Here is a 23565-nt window from a genome sequence, read left to right on the forward strand (position 1 = left end):
TAGTATAAAGAAGCCAGTCACTGGCACAGGGGGGACATTTTGTCTCCTTGTTTTGGTGTTTTTCCTCTTTCCTGTACTGGGAGAGAGAAGACACTGTCCCAGTGCATCACAGTTTCTAGGTCACTGATTCTTTCAAGACCCTGGTAAGCACAACTGATATTCAAAGGCGGTGGCAGTTGAGGGAGGGATGTATGTGGCAATTGAGAAGAAGCTTATATGAACAGCTTCTTACAGTGCAGTATCAGAAAAGCACAACTACAGTCATTCTAATGATCCAACACCAATGGAGGTTGTGTAGGTCTATCCTTGCAGTAAGGAAGTGAAGCTGTGTTGCGTTTTGACCTTCAGAAATGGACGGCTCTGCCAAAGTTGCCTGTTCCAGGAACATTTTTTTTGACAGCAGAAATCTCTGCTTCTACCTCAGCATCTTAAATAATACTTCAGGATTGAGATTTCCAGTAACCAAAATCAACAGAAGGAAGGCTTACTTGCAGCGTCTTCAGTACTTTATTTGTGATGAGGAAGGCACAACGAAAGTTAAGCAGAGAGAGCAGGCATGAACAATATTCACTACTACAAAAATACATTTTAAAGACTATGATTCCTTCATTGCAGGGGGTTAGCTTAGATGTCCCTTGGGGTACCTTCCAACTCTACAATTCTATGATGCTATGGTATACATGTCACAGTTGATGTTTCAGGGTAAAGAGGTGCATTTATAGCATACAGTGATCGATGAAGATGCAAGACACTTCTCTCTCGGGAGAGAGTTCTACCATTTAGGGCTGCCATGGGGAATGCTATCTCCTGGGGTACCGTTCTCTGCACTTCTGAATGTGGTGCCCTTCTCTGCTGATCTTGTAGTCCTAACGGGACACTGTTGTCCCCAGAACATACTTATTGTGGGGGGTGGAAACACAGGGGGAGAAGAGGCAGTGGAAGTTCTTCTGAACAAGTGGAAATCCTTGTAGTAATGGAGTGGCTTTGTTGAACATAACCCTCTAGTTTTCCATATATATATATATGTATATATATTAAATGGTGCTAATGGATAGTCTTTTTTATCCAGTCAACAAATTTCGAAACTTTCACATAAACGCCGGGACGATTTGGCAGAGCACACTGACGGCCAAAGGATATCACGCCAGCCAGTAACCACCTTTCATTCTCCTGACACATGAGTGGCCCACCAGAATCTCCCTGGAATGACAAATATTGTTACATACATTTGTTTTTAATTGGAGACAAAACGCTATGTAAAGCTAAAATGGGATTTGCTATGGCCTTCAGCATTCACTGAGATGCCTGTCAGTTATACGCAGTATTAACAGAACCCTCTGCATGAGCTTCTACTTTAAGCTAAATTCTTTGAGCCAGCATGAAAGTTGTGTCAGAAGGGTTTTTGTAAGCATTGGAGAAATAGACATTGCCTTTCTCAGACGGCAGAATATCTTTAGAAACAATCTGAGGATGACAGCAGCCCATGGCCTGCAATGCTATCAGTAGTTGCTTTGTATTCCCTTGGAGGTGACAGAGCCTAGAGGTTGTTGTTTCTCTAAATAAATTCAAGTATGCTAAGGTCATAAATGAGAAGAATTGAAAGCAGTAAGATAATGATGATGTTGATAATGATGCTGTCCTTAAAGAAAGCTCCCAACTTAAGTAATGCTTTTTCCATTTATCAGTTATCAAATTATGATATAGAACATTTAGCACCATAAGTAATGGTCAGAGAATCAAAAAATGTGCCTAATAATAATAATAATAATAATAATAATAATAATTTATTATTTATACCCCACCCATCTGGCTGGGTTTCCCCAGCTGTATTGTAGCAGAAAAGACATATGTTATCAATTTTACCTGACAGGAATCAGTTCCTCCTTCATCATATCCTGCACATATCATATTTTCAGTAATATTGTACTCTGGCATCAATTGCTGGCATTTCTCATGTGTTATAAGAGGGACTTCTGCTTCCTGCAATATGCTTGCCACAGAACCTGTTTAAACATATTCATTGAATGATCCTGATGCATAATGTAAAACAAGTTCTTCAAGCAATATTTTCATTCATTCTAACATTGCTCGTTTCCAACGGACAGTTTATAGATGCCTTATACTGCCTGTGTTACCATGCTAATAAATCCAGTGAAGTCTATGAGCAGCTAGCTTTCCATAATGAGTAGAGAGCTTCATAACTGCTGCAGGAAACAACATATATCAGGTATTTTCTGCTGCAAACACATGAAGAGCGAAAGAAAAATATGCACACACACACACACACACACACACACACATATATATATATATATACACACCTATTTTAAATACCCACATTTGGGAAACCTGAATCATTCATTTATAATTACTTATGTCTGTACATTTGGGATTGCAGCAAGACTCTTAGAAAGTCAACAAGATGAGCTTGTAGCAGATGTGTACATGAGCATAGCCGTGATAATGCACAGACTGGCTTAAAGTTTGGACTAACATAGCCAGGTGGTCTTCTTATTCAGTCATCTCCTTTTAGTTGTTAAAAACAAAGATTGTCACAACTGTTGACGTTCACACAACTTGGGTGGTGTTCAGCTATGCTGTGATTCCTGCCTTGCAGGGGATCCTACTAAATGACCCTCGAGATCCGTCCCAACTCTTCAATTCTCTGATTCTCTGATTCACATAGAATCTTAGACCCATTGAAATTAATTAACATGTTAGGACTGAATGGGGTGTCAAAAGAAAAACATTCATTGTTGGTTTACATTTTAGCTTCCATTTTACCTTCCATGGAAATGAGGTTGCTGGCTGGTCCCAGCTGCATCTCTGAGCCTTGGTAAAGGGTACCCCCCCAAAAAAATGTTTGGGTCCTTACATGATTGCTCAACCTAAGCAGGTTTTGGCATAGTCAGTACCTGGATGGAGAGTGCCTGAGAACCTATGTCTCTTTGAGTTCCATGATCGAATATAAATGTATTAGATGAAATACTAATGTTCTATTAAACTACGAATAGGTAAGATATTTAAAGCCATAAAATTGTAAGAATGAAACGCTAAGACTAAATCTAGCTGAATCCTAAGATCAGTTCTCCACAAGAATCTATGAAAATTGAAAGGGGGGTGGGCGAGAAATCACATTTAAATTTGTAGGCTGTTAACTGAAACTAAACTATTTTAAAACTGGCAGATTTATGTTGGTTGCACTACCAAAAGCATTCCATTTAATACTGCACAAAAATTTAGCCAAAATATTTCTCTATAGAACAATGAAAATCATCTTTAACTTCTTGCAAGTCACAAATAATTCCTAAAGGATAACTGAATATCTGTTTGAAAACGTGTGACACATTCAAAACAGATTTATTGTGGCACGAGCTTTTGTAGACTAGAGCTGCCCTCGATTTACGGTTTTTATTGTTTGTAAACATCTATGTGTTTGCCAAATGAAGAGGATACTTGATGCATCAAATGAAATAGGCTCAGGTCCATAAAAGCTAATGCGACAACAACTCAGCTAGTATTTTTTAAGTGCCAGAAAACTCTTTGCTGTTTCTGATTTATTGGTATCTTTAAATATAGCCCCTTGTTTATACATATAATTGAGAGCATAGTCTAGAACAGAAGGTCTGTGGGCACATTTGCAAACCAGAGAAACTGTTGTGGGCACCCCTCCTGCAACCAAGCACACAGCACAACCTCTTCCATTGTCTACAATAAAATGCTTCTTTCAGGATGAACCTCAGTGGAGAGAGATACCTTGTGAATGACAGGGAGGGTCTTTGTAGGCACATGTGCATCTGCCGGTGAACCATGGTCTAGAAGCAGAGGCCAACATGCAAACTAACATATCAGAATGGAAAAAATAACTTTCTTCTCCATGGAGCAACTTGATGGGATTGGTAGGCATTTGTGAGAAATGAGGCATTATGTATTTGCATCATGTATTGATGTTTCCTGATTCCCTTAACCCTGGCCTTGACTGCATTTTGTCCTTTTTAACAGGTGCAGATCTATGCATATTGGTTGCAATGTGCATTATTTATTCAGGGCTAAACTACATGCCATGTATTATTGAAAAGCAGTCACCTTGATCTGCTAATTTGATTGGAGCAGGTGGCTAAATTACTAATTCCTTGCACAACATTTTCCAGATAAAAATCTCTACACCCAATCTGTTGTTTGCCCCACAGAGGAATAAAAGGGCTTATCTTTTCTTCTTATGGCCCACACTTTGGTCCAACAGCTCTCCTGGGTGGGAGGTATAATTTTTTCTATTGCAGCTAGTGCTATGACAGTTATAAGAAAAATATTTTTCTGCATAGCAACATATATTTACTTCAAATACCTTGTATTGATTGCATCATGAAAATACCAAAACACCGAGACAAAAAAACACAGAGAAAAAGTTCTGCTCCGGATTTTAATAGGGCCTTTTAACAGTGTGATGACGTACCTTGATTTGTAGTTCTTCCCCAGCCAGCAATGGAGCAATTAGTTCCTGGCAAAAATTGTTTTGTATTTTCTGGGAAGCAAATGGGCTGAATGTAATCTGTGAAAAATAAATGATCAATCAGTTTCAACTCCAGTGTCCATTATGTCCATTTTGTGATGTCATTATACAAGCAGCTCCTCCACAGCAATGAGTCCAGGATGCGTCCATTACTCAGGTCTATTTTATTATTTTATTGGAAACATGTAGTATCTTAACTTTCCAAAGTTCTTCCAGATTTGACTCTAAATCACTTCACCATATGAAAGAAACCAGGAAAAGAAAATGATCCCACCTGTGTAATTCACTTGGATTTGCAGATGCATCAAAGCAATGTCACTATCTTTCGTTCGCTTATTGTAATGGGGATTTATGATGATTTGATCGATCTCTTGAATGACTATTTGAGGATATGACAAATTCAGATTGTTATGCGCACCAAGTACGGCTTTCCACTGAGATGGCTTTAAATTCCTCCTGAGGAATTAGAAGGAATATTCTGAGTCAGAATCAACTGTGATCAAATAACAAATCTGAGCAATTTGTGACATGTAATTTCTGTTACTTTCAACTTTTACACCACTTTGCACAATGTCTCAATCATTTGAATGCAGCTGGACCATGCAATGGGCTCTTACTGTATCATTTGAAATGGGTATGGAGGTCTGACAGTATTGTTGATATAAACCAGAGCATGCCAAATTTTTACAAGATTCCCACATATTAAAATTGGAGAGACATATTATTTTAACACAAAAATAACACACAGCCTGAAAACTGAATAAGCAATCTGTTTGCTACTATGAGAAAGGTAATCTAATATTGTGTCCTGCATACAACCCAAAACTTTGTGGGATGCCAGGGTGGAAGCAGCCAGAATTGGAGGAGGGGGACAGGGCATGTCACAAATGGAGGTAGAGGTAGTTTGAGTAAGGGACCTGATCTCTTCTGCCCCACTGCCCCCAATGGAAGCTTGTATAAAAAAGCACAGGGACAACTTTCATGTCTCAGGTTGTGTCTGCGCACTCTGTCAGACAAGGCTACACAAACTGTGGTGGTGGAGGTCAGTGTGGCTTGGTCCCACAGTTGCTTCAATTGCTTCACCCAGCACAAACCTGGGAAAGTTAATGCTAGCTACGTAGACGCTAGAAGCATGTGTGCATTTCTGTCTGGTGCGCTGTAATTGTGTGCTTTTGTCAATAAAGAATTTACTATCGGCTGCTTGTCTTCCTTGGCTGGCTGTGCACAGGACACCATGTCTGGTTTTACCACATAGTGAGGGATGATCCAACAGGAAGGCTTCAGCTTCTGCCAAGGAACTATGGTGCCTGGGGACACCATTATGGAATACATCAAAATGTTTGTACATTGCTTTCATATTTAAGCAGCTTTTAGATTATTTGTGAATAAAGAAAAATATTTTCGATAGTTACAGACTTTAATTTAACCTGACTTACCACTGCCTGTATTTTGTGTCTCATAGCACTGGGAAGTGGGGTGTAATCAAAGAGGTAAGGATAACTGATGTACTTATTCCATTGCAGAGACATGATCACTGTCTAGCCCAGTACTATCTATTATGCAGCTTTGAGAAAAGAGGGGCCAAAGGAAGAGGGCTCAGAAGTATATTATTGTGCTTTTATGACAAAGGCTAAATGACAGCTTGGTCAGTGACAAATGGGGTGCTTGCTAATACCACTTACACTGCAGAGTGTAATTCATTGCTCGAGTGGTCAAACACGAATACCTTGGCTTATTTTGCCTTACATGGATGGGTTGTGAAGCTGAATCTACCTTTAGAAGATATGAGGTCATTTCTTAATGACACCACTGGCAACATGTTGGATGAGTAATGCAGATACTCAAGTGATTCTAAATAACGTGGGAACACTTAGCCTGGTATAGCATATTTCATGTAGATAACTTTACATTAATCACTCGTTACTTGCTTATATCCCCTATTGTAACTGATGAGATATAAGGTTGCAAGTAAATTGAAGAATCATCAAACTGGATTCCATTTTTAGAAGTGAAGAGTTTTGACTGTATTAGATACATTGCAATAAATATGTTCACATTCTGATATACTGTAGAAGGTTTTAGTAATATGTAATCTGATCAACACTTATAAAAAATGAACTGAAATGAAAAATAATCAGCAAAATGTTAAATATATGTTAATAATTTATATATATTTACATATGCGCGCACACACAAATATATAAATACTAGAAGGAAATGCCTGGCACTGCTCAAGTATTTTTGGAAACCAAGAAATATTGTGATTTTTAAATGAATAGTGTTGAGTTTCTGCTTGTCATGCCAAAAACTGGGTGAAGTCAATCCAAAGAACCTAATTTTGACTCCACACACACTTTTCCTTTACACCAAGATGACAGTGCAGTTGCTTCTAATACTACCATAGCAGTCTTTTAGATCTCCTCCAAAACCATTAACACCTCATTAACACTTCAGCTCATAGTGATTTTGGCCCCAGAGTGTAACTGTCAGTAAAACAGAGCTATTGCTTTGTGTCAGCTCTGTTAAAGGCAGCATTTTTGTTAAAGAAAATAAAAGGCAACAAAAACCTTGATAGAGGCAGCTAAAATATCTAAAAGATTGACAGACTCACATGATGCTGTGGAAGTATGCTGTGTAAGTTTGCCTAGTTTTTGTTTTTTTTTAAAAAAAATAATTCAATATGCCAGCATATCCTTAATTGCTAAAATAAAAAAAATCCTTCCAGTAGCACCTTAAAGACCAACTAAGTTAGTGCTTGGTATGAGCTTTCGTGTGCATGCACACTTCTTCAGATACACTGAAACAGAAGTTGCCAGATCCTTCTATATAGTGAGAAGGTGGGGAGGGGTATTACTCAGAAGGGTGGTGGGAATGGGAGATTGGCAGATAACTGAGATGAGCCTGTTGACGACTCTTAACAACTGCAATAGGTCTACAGGAAAAGGCAAGGGGTGAGAAGGTGAAAGATGGCTTAGTCATGTATAATGAGATAAGAATCCAATGTCTCTGTTCAGACCAGGTCTCTCTATGGTTTTAAGTTTGGTAATGAGTTGCAATTCAGCAGCTTCTCTTTCCAGTCTATTTCTGAAATTCCTTTGTAGTAAAACAGCTACTTTGAGATCTTGTATAGAATGTCCTGGGAGATTGAAGTGTTCTCCTACTGGTTTCTCTGTTTTGTGATTCTTGATGTCGGATTTATGTCCGTTTATTCTTTGGCGTAAGGTTTGGCCTGTTTGTCCAATATAGAGAGCTGAAGGACACTGTTGGCATTTGATGGCATACACAATGTTAGACGATGAGCAATTAAATAGTCCCGAGATGGTATGTGTGATGTTGTTGGGGCCAGTAATGGTGTTGTCCGGGTGTATGTGGCAGCAAAGTTGGCATCTGGGTTTATTGCAGGCTCTGGTGCCAGTGTCCGTGTTAAGTCTGGTTGTAGTATTATTGTGGGTTAGGAGTTGTTTAAGATTGGGTGGCTGTCTGTAGGCAATGAAAGGTCTCTCACCTAAGAGATCTACAGCAAACCTTTTTAGAACTAAAATACCCAGCAGATGAAGTTAGACAACAGATCAACAGAGCCAGACTGATACCCAGAGAGAACTTGCTGCAAGACAGACCCAAAAAAGAAAACAACAGAACACCTCTAGTCATCACACACAGCTCCCAAGTTAAAACAGTACAACGCATCATCAGAGATCTACAACCTCTCCTGGACAATGACAGTTCTCTTTCTCAAGCTCTGGGAGGAAGACCTTTCATTGCCTACAGACAATACCCCTCCCCACCTTCTCACTATATAGAAGGATCTGGCAACTTCTGTTTCAGTGTATCTGAAGAAGTGTGCATGCACACAAAACTAACTTAGTTGGTCTTTAAGGTGCTACTGGAAGGAATTTTTTTATTTTGACTATGGTAGACCAACACGGCTACCTATCTGTAACTTAATTGCTAAGGCATTGGAAAATGGCATGATTTAATAGTGCTAAAGTTCTATGTTATTGTTAGAACAGTATGAATAAATACAGCTGAGTAAGAATTGCCCAGAAGATCTTCATAACATTAATAAATCTAGATGGAAAAAATGAAGAATTATAACTGATTATGGCTATTTTCAATTAACCTTTGGGAAATCTGCCAGAAGAATTTACACACTTCTTTTGTCTATATAGCAGAACAATCTTCATTGTCTCTATGTGCAACAGTGCTTTTTTTGTATAGTTCTTAAATGAGCATTACACCAAGATGCCTGATAAAACCTGATTGAAAGAGGGGGGCTGAATGTATATGATTCATTTTCACTAGAAAGACATTTTGGCACCTGAGGCGAACTACAAAATGGCACCTTCCCACAAGGGATGAAGAGGTGAATGAATTTCTGCATTAGGAAAAAGGGAAGAATAAAGATCTACATTGGGAACAAGATGGGGAATCCAATCAACCTTACCCCAAGGCTGTTGTGGTGTGGGGAAAGGGCCCACTGAATCACACCAGGCAGGTGAAGATTCCAGATCCCCACCATTTCTTTCCAGGGAAGGGAGGAAATCAGTAGTGTCTCCTATACACCAAGAGGCCACTGGTAGCAAGGTGGAGAATCCAGCCTCCAAGGAGTGTGCTTTAGCTATTGTTGATGGAGTGGGCCAGCCCTGACTAGAGCTAAGATTAATCCCAGGAAACACAGCATGCAACAAGGATAATGAGCCCTTTGCAGCACCAGGATTAAATGTTGATATAATGAAATGATACAACATGAAATTTCATATGATCCCTAACCCTGATCATTCTTGTTGCTGAGTTTGGAGATTTGTCAGTTTCAAGGTCTAGGGTACCCCCACCCCACCCCCAATGATCTAAGATGAGAGTGACATGGGCTAAAACAGGTAATGGGGTCCTACATTGCGTCATGGCCATTTCCCCCAAGCCACATCTACCTGCTCTGTAGCTGATGCCATATGACATCAAGTGTGGGGCAAGTAAAGCAAAGGCTGCAAAGAAATCTTGGGGAGCCTGAAAGTGCATTCTTGATATTACCCAGCAAGAAGGGCTGTTTTTGGTGCCAAAAACCTAGCCCAGTTGGATTTATGCAGGAGCTCCCAATTTGAGCTTCTGCAGTTGATTTCTGCATAAAGTGGTGCTGAGTTTTGACAGGAATATTTGCAGCCCCAGCTTGAATTCAAGCCATGGCTGCAAAGATCCATCCTTTGCAAGCCCAGTTTAGTTCAGCTGATAGAGCAGGAGACTCTTAATCTCAGGGTCCTGGGTTTGAGCCCCACATCGGGCAAAAGATTCATGCATTGCAGGGGGTTGGACTAGATGTCCCTTGTGGTCCCTTTCAGCTCTATAATTCTATGTTTCTATGAAGTTAAAGCTGGGGTTGCAAAGAATGAAGAATCAGGCATGTACCTGACAAAAGTGGCCCCTGAAAGATGGGTCAGATTCATGTATCCACTCAACCCTCATTTTATGTTAGCTTATGGCTCTCCCTGAAATGGCAAATCAAGCACCATAGCTCAGTTGTAGAGCACTGACCTCTATGTGCAAAAGGTCCCAGGCTCACGCCCTGCTATGTCCCCATAGGGTTGGGAAAGACCCCTGTTTGAAACCTAGAGAACCACAGCCAGTCAGCATTGACAATTTGTTTATCTATTTAAAGTCTTTTTATACCACCTTTTATTTGAAATCACAAAGCAACATAAAACAACATGCTAAAATTACAATAAAACAACAACATAAACAGAATCTAAATTAAGAAACAGCGTCACACAGAAGCCAAGGAATACTAAGCAAGATGCACCAATGGACTGACTTGGTATAAAACAACTTCCTAAATTCCCAATTCCTGCTTAAGCTATCAGAAGTAAAAATATTATGACAACAAAGAACCAGGTACATATTACAAATTAAGGATAGAATTAAGCTTACCCATAAACACAGTGTGCAGCAGAGACCAGCCATTCATTGCTGACAAGAGATGCTCCACAAACTGGCCTGGAATTGAAACGTAACGAGACCATCCAAGGCCAAGCACCTTTTGGAGCATCAGAACCACCTATAATTTTCATTCCATGTTCCTGAGTAATCAGCCTTTCCCCACATGCTACCATTAAAAGAAAAGGTTAAAGTTAAATCCATGTCATTTGTGGGGCTCAAAATATAGAAGGAAGTATAATGTCTTTCCAAAGTGTTGGAATTTCATTTGAGATTGCCTTCTTTATGATCAGTTCATGATCTCTAGGATTACCCAGAGCTACATTATTTGAGTTTACTATACATACAGATGTCAGAGACAGATACTTGGAGCAACTGCCCACAGTAGAAATGCTTTCTCTTACAGCCTTCACGTAGCATGAAGATGGATATTTTCTGGAAACACTTAAAGATTATTTTATTTGTGCTGCCTTTTGGTGTCCTAACTTAAGATAGGATTTACAATACATTTTGCTCCTGTAAAATCTATTTTATACATGTTAAATATAAAAAACCATATTGTTACATATAATATGGTAAGAGAAAATGTACATGGTGCAGGCACTATGTATTAAACTTTTGAATGTTCATACACTCACGTTTATTGTTGCATTGCAGGTGAATCACTGAATTATTGAGACAACTTGCCCTAGAATGAGAACACAGTAATTGTATTTAAGCTGTTTAGCGAAAACAGATTTTCATTACCTGTTGGAACACCATAAGGTTTGTGACATGGTGCTTCTCACCAGATATATTTAATATTTTTTTGTTTAAGATATTCAAGTATCTTTAAGGATTATGTAAACTCTACACTGCTGGATAATCTACAAAAAAAGCCACCCCAAACCCTGTACTTCCTTAATCATTAGTATTAGGGAGTATGCACATTTTAAAATAGTCTATAGACTCTCAGTACTCTAGTAAGAAAACAGTATTGCTTTCTTATATGTTTACACAGTCATTTGCCACTAGAGATCAGTGTGACCAAAGATTTAAAAATGTTGTAATACTTACATAGATATAACTCTGCTCTGTCAGGACTATCTTAGCTTTGCTCAGAAGACTGAGAAATATTTGGTCAAGAAAAAAAGAAGATAGATTCCAGAACAGTAAAAGACCACAGATCAAACCGACTCTAGTATTTCTGTGATCCAGGGGCTTGAAGAATATTTCATTAGCCTGCAATTCATCTGAGCCCCAGAGGCTGTGACTGTGCCATTAGTTAACACATCACAAACCAGTAAATATCAACAAGCATCATGGATAAAAATTTGCAGATAAATAGAAGACAACTGCACAAGAATACACACAGTGAGAGACTAGGGCAGGGGTAGGCAACCTATGGCCCAGGGGCCGGATGCAGCCCAATCACCTTCTCAAGCCGGCCCGCGGATGGTCCAGGAATCAGCATGTTTTTACATTAGTAGAATGTGTGCTTTTATTTAAAATGCATCTCTGGGTTATTTGTGGGGCATAGGAATTCGTTCACCCCCCCAAAAAAAATATAGTCCAGCCCACCACATGGTCCGAGGGATGGTGGACCGGCCCATGGCTGAAAAAGGTTGCTGACCCCTGGACTAGGGGCTTCTGCCCCTGCTTGCATTGCTTCCCAAGGCTGCCTCCTCCATCCAACCCCTCACTCTATTGCCAACCCCCTGCTTACCCATAGTAATCCCCTAGAACTTCCCACCTGACGTAACTAGTACTATTGGCCCTGGGAACTCCCCTCTCACCCTATCCCCAACCATATGCCTTCAACCCAGGCCATACCCCTCACTGGCCTTGCTTCACACACTGCTTGTGAGGAGAGTGGTAGAAAAGGAAGATGAAAGGCAAAGTCAACAGGGTCAAATCTCCAGAGGACTTGGAGGTTGCTCAAAATCGCAATAAGCTCAGGTAGAATGTATACTGCAATTCAAGAGGTACCATTAGAGCCAAGAAGATACCAGCATAGTTAACAAGCAGAGCAAAGGTAGCAGGCAAGAAGGCTTCCTTCAGGAAATGGAAGTCTTGACCACATGGGAAGAAAAAGGAAGACTAACTTTGACAGAAGAGATGCAAGCAAAAATAAAAATGGATGCAAAACCAGCCCCCACTATACCATTGGGACTGACCTGCAGATTCTGCCCTCTCCTAATGCCACTAGCATGATCCCTTTTTATAAAAGATGAAAGGATCAGATGACAAGCTGAATTTAAAGAAAATATATATATTGTAAATAATAATGTGCCCTAAGCACAACTTCAATTGTTCATCATCATAAGTTTAGAATACTTACTTGGGTGTTAGTATTAAACTGTTGTTTACTGCTTTTGTAACTTCCACAAAAAGTCCTGCCCGATCAAATAAGACAGGATACGATCTATTCACACTTCTACAAAGGAAAACAATGCTTGAAATATATTCTTTAAAATAATAATAATAAGCCTTCTAGAAACAATTATGCCAAATGCCTTATTAATATAGCAGTGGCTTTAAGAAATGGTCTGATGGATTTCTTCCTTCCTCTTCCTCAAGGAATCTTCCCTTTATAGATACATGTCACACAACATCTGTGATGTATGGAGAAATGTGGCCAGTAAACTGAGCAGTCAGAATATGACAGCCAACAATTCCTGTGATCACAATGGTACTTTTGCCAGCCAAGGGCAAAAAGTGCTGTACCTATCACAGTGTTGTACTGTTTCTGGAATGAGACTACACATGAACTTGCCAGTTACAACCCATTTGAGAAAAGGGAATCAATCCACTTACCTTCTTCCTTTCCCTTCCCAAAATGAGAGATTAGTGGCATAAATACTGACAGTGCCAAATTGTACAGTTTTCATCATCAACCAGTGATGATAGTAAAATTCATTACGTATTCTGAAAATGGTTAGTTAGGAAGGATGCTCTACATGGACCAATGCACTCCCTGGTTTCAGTCCAACCATATCAAATGATGTATTATTATTATTATTATTATTATTATTATTATTATTATTATTATTATTTTACTGTACTTGATTGTAGTAAACAGCTACATAATCTGTGGATGTAAGCATTGCACATGAAATCCTGAGCGTCTATACCTAAAGCAGGCTTTGGGAACTAGAACAAGAAAGTATAGTGCAAATTTTCTCCATGAAAGCTAGAATATTTTTTCCTGAACTCCATTCCATTTTATAACTCCTAGCATGTTTTAATTTAGGTGAGCAGGAGAGAAGGTTAATGTCTAACCCTTAGGACTTTCATTTTACTTACCATTGACTAAAATAACATTTAATTTTAGAAGTTCTGTATGACGGTTCAAACATGATTTGCTCTTGTGTATTGTGGTGGCAATACCCAGTAGGACTCTTCATGCCCATTGCGATAAAATATTGAGGAAATGAAAATATAGGCCAAATATCAGCAGAGCTCTAGAATGCAAGGCTAAACATGCAGAAGTCATTGGGTGATTGGCAGAATATCCTGGAAGCTGAAAACTAGGCTAGCTAACACTAGTGTGGAAATACAGCTGGAGAACAATCCCACACTTGGCAGGAAGATGGACTAAGTGACCTAGCAGGTCTTTTCTATCTGCAGTTTCTTTGATTTTATGATTGACTTTGCTCTTGCCACTTTACCAAAGTGTTCGGAAGCAGCAGGATATGTGCAGAGGTTTGAGGGTCTGACGGAATACAATACATCCATTATAAAAAGAATACAACATAGTCATCTTCCCCCAAAATTTCAAGCAACGGGGATGCTGTTGGCAGTTAGCTGAAGCACACACACTGTGCTAAAGACGGCCCTAAACCACTCTTTCTGTTAAGCTGGTCAGTTTTACACACTGTTCCTCAAGTCATTATCAAGAAGGATGATGCTGAGCACATGCTCAGCCCCTCTGATTTACTTCTCCTTGTCACCATGGGAAGACCAGACATTTCCAATTTGATCAGCGGTTAGTCTTTTTCCTCAGGAAAAGGCTAAGTAAAAAGTGAATTTCCTCATAAATCTCAACTGAAAAAAATGAACTCCTTTAAAAGATCTGCCTGCTCCACAAGCTGTTTTAGCTGCTCAGTTCAGTGCTATCTCCAGTTTAGTGCAAGAGAGAAAAAAGCTAAAGCGCATTGCTTGCAAGTCTCATTAGCTACTGGACAATGCTCAGGAGGACATCACTGGCATCAAATGGCAACTCCCTTTGCTCAAGCCCATGCAGTTTTTCAAATATTAGGGTGGTATTCAGCTATATTTTATTCAGAGTAGAACCATTGAAATGAATGAGCATGGCTTAGGGAGCAAGCCAGATCCAAGATCTGCCACGATGTGACTTAGGATCCATCTTAACTCTACTCAATCACATTGCCTGACACCCTGGCAGAAGTGAGGCCAGCGAAAAGGATGGAGTAATTCAAACCACACAATCAATAGAGAGGACACAAGTCAATAGAGAGGGCCCAAACCTCAGAAATCTGGTCCTAGCTCGCCCTAATATCCCACACCACTCTGAAAGACCACTTGGGTAGGGGTGCAGCAGGGGCCTTGTGAACACTCCAGGGAACATACTTCACAAACACTGGGCACTCTGAACACATTTCCAACGAAGGGCAAATGGGGAAGAAACAATATTGTCATGCTAACATCTCTTTCCCAAGCTTTTTCTCCCCGGAGGAATGCACCAGCAGTAGCAGCTACAATTTGGAGATCCAGTAACAGCAGCAACTGCCCACAAGGAGCAGCAGCCACAGAAAGCAAAGTCAGTTCAGCTAGGGGGATCTTCAACAGAAGACCAGGCAACAGCCCCATTCCCAGTGAGGAGGGTTGCCTGCTAGTGTATCTCACCAAACAACTCATGGTTGCCATTGCTCCTCTTAGGGAAAGCCTCTCTGGCCACAGCAGCCCCACTGGTATCCTAAGAAGAGGTCCCTCCTCTCCCAGCTGGTCACAGCTGATGCCAAGATAATGCTGTGTGCCTGGCAGGTGCTCCTGCCAAGCAATGGTGTTGCAAGTGTCTTGCTGCTACTGCTGCTGTGAAAATCATTGTCCTTAGCAGCCTACCCTACTTGGCTTAATGGCAAAGACTGGAATGATACCTAAAAGAGGCTGATACCTCAAATGATACCTACATTTGAGGCTGCCCACCCAGGTGGCCATGGTGCAAAGCCTGTCTCAGAATGAGGAGATCCTCAGGCCAATCCTGTAAATGAAAACCATTTGTGGGGTGGATTTCCGAACAGGTGCGTGTCCCTGCAGAGGAGATGGTGTATAGAGGGGGAGCTGAGCCTCTGAGTGCCTGGCAGCTACAGGATGGACGGGCAGCCTCCTTCATGCTGATTAAAGATGATGATGGTGATGATATTATCAATTGTATGTTATAGCATTCTGTACTTTTCTTTAAAATAGTGCTACTAATAGATGCTGGTAACACTCCCTCTAAGAAGATGTCTTCTAAAACTAAAGAAAGAAGGCAGAGTGCATTGGCCAATGCAGGTTTTCTGAACGATTCAGCATTTGTTATGAAAGTTTTGTTTATTTGTAATAGACTTTGCGGAACTAAATCAGCTATACTCCACAACACATTCAAGAGGGTACCAGTCTTAGGGCCCTTCCTGCATCCCTGCTCTTTCTCAAAGCAGTGTCATAAGCTGCCCACTGCCCTTTCCAAGAAGTGCCTTAGTGGAAGAACAAAAATATAAATATATAACCTCATAGTATTGATCCACTAAAAATGATGCTCTATATTAAGGATGGGAAACCTATGGCCCTCCAGATATAACTGGACTTCAGCTATTGTCATCCCTGATGATTCAGCTAGAGCTGATGGGAACTGGAGCCGAACAACATTTGGAGAGCCATAGGTTCCCTATTCTTCATCTACATTTTATTAGATAATCACACATTTATGTATACTGTCCTTTGCAAAGTTGGCCAATCTTCTACCAGATATAGGTATTATGAAGCATATACAGTCTGAAACAAAATGTATTAAACAGCCTTACTTACCCAAGTCCCAACCAGTGACAGACACTGCTTGACAATTGTTCAGCCCACTCATCTGCACAAGCTGTGTACCATTCATTCTCAACCTTGAACTGGACCAATCCATTGAAGCTGAGAGAACCATTGACCAAGCGCACTGTTGACAAAGTAAATAGACTCAGAAGTAAACTTCTAACAGTGCACTATAGATTGTAGGATATTTCCACTCATGAAGAGGGGCTCAACTTAAGGCATCCTAGCCAAGAATGGGAAAAGGGAACTAAGACTTGTGCTAAGACTTCTCCCTAATTTAGGTGTTTAGAAAGCTACTCTGAAGCCAGCCATAGTGTGTGTGTGTGTGTGTGTGTGTGTGTGTGTGTGTGTAAGTTTGGGTCCTGAAGCAAACACCATTGCCATCATGAACCCATTACCTGTAACCCAAACAGGGTGGCTGACACTGTATCATGGTTAACTCCTGAATGGCCAGTAAAAAGCTTTCATCTATGAGTTTCTTGCAACTGTATGTTGCTTAGCATCCCTTAGGTGCATCTGTGGATGGTATGATAAATACACTGTTAGAGGAAACATATGGACAGAAGATTTTACGAATGCCTTGACCAATAAAAGAGGAGCAAGAAAGGTCACTGCAGTAGCAAAGTACATGCAAATAAAGTATTTCATATTGCACTTTAGGGATAGTAAAGGTAAAGGTACCCCTGCCCGAGCGGGCCAGTCTTGACAGACTCTGGGGTTTGTGCGCCCATCTCACATCTATTGGCCGGGGGCCAGCGCTGTCCGCAGACACTTCCGGGTCACGTGGCCAGCGTGACAACGCTGCTCTGGCGAGCCAGAGCCGCACACGGAACGCCGTTTACCTTCCCGCTGGTAAGCGGTACCTATTTATCTACTTGCACCCGGGGGTGCTTTCGAACTGCTAGGTGGGCAGGCGCTGGGACCGAGCAGCGGGAGCGCACCCCGCCGCGGGGATTCGAACCGCCGACCTTTCGATCGGCAAGCCCTAGGCGCTGAGGCTTTAGCCCACAGCGCCACCCGCGTCCCACTTTAGGGATAGGTGTTCAATTAACCATAACCACAGCCACAATTTTATGGGAGTAAAATTGAGCAAATAGACTTCCGGGTTGGCGCCATCGCCGAATGGCGGACTCCCTCCGAGCTCCGGAGGGAGTCTGCTCGGCAGGGGCTGGGTCCTACCGCGCCGGCGACGCGGGGACCCTTAGAAACCACGGGAACGGATCCCGTGGACATGGTGACTCGGCTGGCACCGTTATCGCTCTCCCGGCTTGTGAAAGAGCCTTTTTAAAGGCTACGGATCGGGCGCCGGGGAGTAGCGTGGTGCTTTGAGTCCTCCGCTTCCCCTGCCGGGCGCAGCCGCATGCCATTCGGCGGAGAGCGCTGGCTTCTTCCAAAGGAAATTCGGACAATTGATCAACAACCCGTGAGTAATTGGGCAACCGGGTTTAAAAGGAGGAAAAAAGAAAATTTTTTCCGGATTTGGCACGAGCGGGAGGGGATCCAAAAAAGGAAGTCAGTCCCCTCCCTGATTGTAAACATGCTAAAACAAGGACTGAGAAACCAAGATCTATTCAGAAGCTTATTGATGATAAAAATTACCAACTCCACGATGTGAATTATAAGAACTGTGCTGGAGGAGAGGAGTCGAGGGTGAGGAAAAAGCAACCCCCCCCCTGGGAACCGGGGCTATTCGGACAGCCTGGCGAAGAGAGATGGAGATTTTGACAGCTGTTAAAGGAGCTGTCAAAACTGGAAATTATAAAGAGGACTTTGCTACAAGTTCTTTGCTGGTTAATTTTGTTACAATTTGATATAAATATGGATATAAACTGTCGGGAAAAAGAAACAACAAATTGACTTTTGGATTAGAGGATACAAAGTTATTGTAATCCCTCTAGAGGGGATTCGGGACATTACAAGTGTCGTATGTGGAAAACTACTCTGGGATGTGTAAAGGTCTTATCTCCTGGGAAAGCTGCAGAACTGAAATATTATTTTGTCTACAGAGGTGACTATAACACAATAGAATCTTCTATTGAAGCAAGAAAGGAACTGGACGTAAGTCTGTGTCCCTGAATAACAAACCTCTGTAGAGACGTTAAATTTTGGAACAAGAATGTTTTGACAGCTGAACAAGACAGAAACCTGAGAAACCAAGAAATAAAAGAGTAGATGACTGAATACGACACGGAAAGAATAATGGGAGGAGCAACAAAAGATTAAAGAAAATTAAAGGCCTCTATTAGATTGGATTTTCGACGTTAAACATCATTAAGACAATCAAATCCGAAGAAAACAGCATGATGGACTGAGATAAATTTGGCTGTGGACTTAAGATCTCCAGGCCGACAACATACAGACAAATGGACATGGGGAATCAAAACCGGGGAAGGGAGGGGGAACCTTAGAATCCAAAGGCTTTGTAACCAACTTTTTGAATTTCTCTATACTTTCTATCTTATATTCTTTATAACTTTGATATTTTACGTTTCTGTTTTTTCTTTTTTTTTAGAAAGGGGGAACTCGTGGAAGAAATGAGAGCGGATCTTGGGGAAAATTTTGTTCTATTATAAGACGAGGAGTGATGCTAAGATGGTGTAAATTTAAATTGGTTTATGAGTATAATATATTAGGTTTAATTGGGGATGAGAACTTGTGGAACCAACTTAGATAAAGGGGAATACAATCGGGAGGGGAAGGAGGAAGTCCCAGAAAGAAGGTTATGAAAAGAAGGGTCTAAGTTAGTTTCTCTTTTTCTTTCTTTCCTTTATCTTTCTTATTTTCCTATTCTGTTATTATTGGAAATTTTAATAAATATGATTATAAAAAAATAAAAATAAAATTGAGCAAATAAATACTTGTATTATTCAGATTTTAAACCTTCTATAGAAATTACTGCCAACATTTGCAGGTTCATATTTGTTAAAAAAATAATGAAGTATCATTTTTTAAAAAAATAAGCTTCTGCTACAAAAAGTAGACTACCGATAAAAATGTCGTCTTCTTTAAATATAGCAAGATAAGATGTATTAGGAGCTGTATTTTGCCTTTGGACACATATACCACTAATGATATAGCCCAAGATACCTGCCAACAGATGTCTAAGAGCTTCACTACTAACAGTTATGATTTATCTAACATAAGCCAAGGAAATACGTGTCTCCAAATCTAAACATCCACCCACAGAAACGATTGTGTCAGACAGCTCTTTGTCTGTGAGAGCAATTTCGTTTTTTTAAAAAAACCAGACCCTAGCATCATTTTAACATCAGTTCTGCATATAAATTGGTGCACAGAGACCATTATTTCTGTTTTATGAGAAACAGAGCTATGTATGGAACATTTAATTTTGGAAATAACTACCTCCACAGATGGTACTGTGACAACAGCTGTCATAGTTGTCAAAGTAACCCACATATGTGTTGCAAAAGAGTTGAAATGGTGCTCCCCCGCAGCTGTTTTATGCTCCTGTCAAACACTTTTATCAGGCTTACACTTGATCCTAAACTCGTTTGCTTGAAAGTGAGCTTGAGAATTTAGTCCTAAGCATGCTTTTTAAACAAACATTGAAGTGAATAAATAGGACGTTGCAGAGGCAGTAAATCCACAGCTCATACGTGTATAGGAAGGCCCTGTATCAGAATGAATCCATTCTGGATCAAGATACTAGGCTGCAAGTCTCAGCCCTCAATAGTTTCTTCTTTCAGTTCAGTGGAAACCGAGCTGCACAAGGAGTCTAAGGGATATCATGTACTGAAGTCCCTTTACCACTAAAATGAACAGAGCTCACAAAAGATCATGTGTATTCTCTGGCCCAGGGCATACTAAATCAGAGAGGGTATGTGCATAGATACTGAGCATACAGAGCTCAGAGTACATTTGGCTCTTCACTCTGTGGCCTCAGTCTGCTTTAAATATTGTGTATGTATGGATACAGCAGTATGTAACATGGTTTACATTTTGGTCAAGAATCTTGGCCTGTGTGAAAGTTTCAGTAGGGTCAGTGGAATGAAGCCTATTAAATATAAATCAGTGGGTAGAATGTTCCCATGGAGATAAAGCAGCTTGTACTGCCTCACATACAAAAAAAAAGAAAAAAAAAGCCCTTCACCTACCAAAAAAGTAGGTGTGCAAGCAATGTATGAAACAGTACATCTTTCCAAATGTACCCTTGCCTACTTGTGCCATCCAGTTTGGTTGTTGTTGTAATTCCTTTGCTTGATCCTATAATCCACTCTACAGGTATAAGAGCTCAGGAGTTATAGCACTTCTCCAGTGAAAGCAAAAATTCCATGAAGAAGTGTTAGGATGACTTAGTTTTCTAACTAGTGATCTCTGTAAACAGAGTTCTTAGTTCTTCACATTTTTTGAGAGAGATTAGCACAGGAAAGGCATGGCGATGTCACCGTCAAACAAGATAAAGTTGTTCATTACACTTAGGTAAGAAAGGTTTGTGAACAAGCTGGGGTAGCAAAGCAAAGGTTTTAACATCTACTTTCCTCCCTGAAGATATTCTATATATCACAATTTCTTATTGAGGTTTTTTTTTTACTTATTCAAGAATGTCACATGTATTAGAAGTGGGTAGCTTGTTTTTAGTTTTTGAAATAAAGATTTACCACAGTCTGATTCATCAGAATTATCTTTACAGTGCTGTGATTGATCACAAAGGTAAACCAGCAGGATGCATTCTCCACTTCCACACTGATAATAATTGGGACCACAGGGATCTGTAAAATAAAAATATGTATCATTGGCCATAAAAATGTAGCATTTTAATTATTGTACTGAACTCGAATTCTACATAATGTTAATAAACACAATCTGAATCCATTTTATCTTTAGAAACTTGAGGCAATTTTCTGGTCTCTCATGTGTAAGGGTATTCTTGCAACTCCTGCAAGAAGGACTTACAATTCAAAATGGGGCTTAGTTAACCTCTTCTTGTGAAGAGATACTAGGTTACCCTGATAACCAACATTAGCCCAACAACCACTTCTTCGTTCCTCCATCTGTCTTCAGAGGAAGGTGATTTGCAGTGGGGAAAGAGCAGGGAGGATGCTTAACCCTTTTCTTCATACTATTTCCTCTCTGAAAGCCCATGCTTTCTTAGACCCATGTTTTTAAGGGAAACACAGCCTGGCATCCCACAGGAAACAGAAGTGTATGGGGTTGACAAGGAATCTCAGGGGAAAGTGAGAAGAGGGCAATTTTTCCCACTGGTTCTCTGCAGCAAATCATCCCTGCTGAGCTTCTTTGGAGTACAGAATTAGCCATTTGGCTAATGCTAGGCAGAATAACTGAAAGTTAGTGTGTAAGGTGTAGATTAGCCCAACAAAGGTCCTGATAAATGTGAATTACATTTGAAGGCTTTAGCCTTATACACTGTAATAGAGGAAGCTCCATTAAACCCAATGAAACTAACTTCTAAGTAGACATGCATAGGATTGCACAGAAACAAATCTTTGTTCACAGATTCATGTGCCCTTTTTAAATGTTTGATTAAAAATGTGTGAATCTCACCTGGCATGCCTAAATGGTATCCTGTAGTGAAATTGGCTGCAAATCCTTTCTTAGTTACAGAATCGTCAGTAATAAAGAATACAGTCATCTGATGAGTCGTAGAGAATATATCTGGCACCGGGGAATTTCCTGTATATACAGCTACCCATAGAGAAAACAGAAATATGTATATTTTAGATATAGGTCAAATGCGTTCTGCTTAGAAATTGTGTGAAGTGTTGTTATACATAAAAATAAGAAGAAAAAACCCAACCCCATAACTTTATGAGTGAAAAAAAATGCCATTGTCCTTCATCTATATCTAGGGGACACAGTTTTTCAAGACTAGTCTAGAAAAATTATCCTGAATTCTTTCAATATGTTTCATCCACATATATTGGTGAATTCTGCCCAAACTGGAATTTGTGGGGAAATGTACCTAAAACAGGACCAACATCTGTAATCTATTAGCAGTTCTGGTTCAAGCAAGTTGTGGGGTCACTACTAGAATCTGCCACATATGCATGGAAGTCTCTCTACCACATTGTGGTACAACATGCTACAATGGTGCTACAACAATGCCTGACACACTGAAAGCCTTACTACACAGAAACCTATGGAACATCATGGGATAAACGGCATTTCAGAGTCCAGAATTACCTCTCTGTAATTCTTTTAAACTATACCAGCCAATTTGGAAGTTTCAGTGAAATCTGTGTGAAAAGCCCACCAAATTGTTTCCAGAGTAGAACCTGCCCACTTCTAGTTTCACCTGGATTGTTGCAGCTAGTGTTATTGATGTTATATTTTTAAGTCTAGCAAGGATAAACCATCAAAATATTATCTCATGCTCAGCTCAGTGAAATTGTCACAAATGTACTATAAGCAACTTTCATTGTGTATTTTTTTTAAAAAAACTAACTAAGGTTGCCTGTGTTTTCCAGAAAGGATGAAATACTGCTCAACCACATACAGTATTCTAATTTTGCATAAATTTGTGGGTTATACTTGCCTAAAAATAAAGAACCAGTTCCTGTGCCATCTCTGATTTCTACAACGTCATTAATATTTTCCAGATCAAGGTACTGGAAATGAAGTTGGATATTTTTTCCTTTCTCTGCATTTAAATACCATACACCTAGGAAATAAAAGACAGAGAAAAACAGTCCCTTTGTTTTATAGATATACTAGAGCTTTGATTTATCAACATCTCCACATAGAGAGATATGAGTAGCAGCTTAAGCAAAGAGACAGACATAACAACATTCTCTTCCAGCCTGAGAATGAATATAAAACCAATTCCTGCCTCATGTGAAGTCACTCTGGCATGTCACTTCTTCCATTTATGCTCTACCTTTCAGTATGAACATCTTTGAACATCAATACATCCTACAATCATTTACATGGAATTATCTGACTGTGTTCTATGTAATACAGAGAGACACAATCAAAACTGCATTTTGATTTTTTTGGAAATTGCAGCTTTTACTGCAGGCTGTGGGCAAAGGGAACCATAAATAAAGAACCATGTTATTTCACACTAGGGACAGTGAAGAAATTTGATTCAGTTTGCATTCAGAGGCAATCATGCCTAATTCATACTTTTTGAT

At 40.1% G+C, this 23565-nt stretch overlaps 1 protein-coding gene across 3 annotated transcripts in view; it reads right to left on the reverse strand.

Moving 5' to 3' along the window:
• Positions 1-22: 22 nt before the first annotated feature.
• Positions 23-23565, reverse strand: part of TMPRSS15 (transmembrane serine protease 15) — a 60310-nt gene continuing 36767 nt past the window's right edge. The window contains exons 16-26 of one of the 3 annotated variants that reach the window (XM_082220725.1): positions 22968-23093; positions 21977-22117; positions 21073-21183; positions 16445-16577; positions 12756-12851; positions 11074-11123; positions 10430-10604; positions 4785-4966; positions 4454-4549; positions 1864-2003; positions 26-1200 (exon numbers count right to left, since the gene is read on the reverse strand). In XM_082220725.1, coding sequence (XP_082076851.1) covers positions 1045-1200; positions 1864-2003; positions 4454-4549; positions 4785-4966; positions 10430-10604; positions 11074-11123; positions 12756-12851; positions 16445-16577; positions 21073-21183; positions 21977-22117; positions 22968-23093 — 1406 coding nt within the window. In that variant the 3' untranslated portion in view covers positions 26-1044. Of the gene's footprint in view, positions 1201-1863; positions 2004-4453; positions 4550-4784; positions 4967-10429; positions 10605-11073; positions 11124-12755; positions 12852-16444; positions 16578-21072; positions 21184-21976; positions 22118-22967; positions 23094-23565 lie in introns of all 3 variants that reach the window. The other 2 variants (XM_082220726.1, XM_082220727.1) reach the window with 2 other exon arrangements.

The sequence above is a fragment of the Podarcis vaucheri genome (assembly GCF_965113315.1).
Source record: "Podarcis vaucheri genome assembly, chromosome: 4".
NCBI lineage: Eukaryota > Metazoa > Chordata > Lepidosauria > Squamata > Lacertidae > Podarcis > Podarcis vaucheri.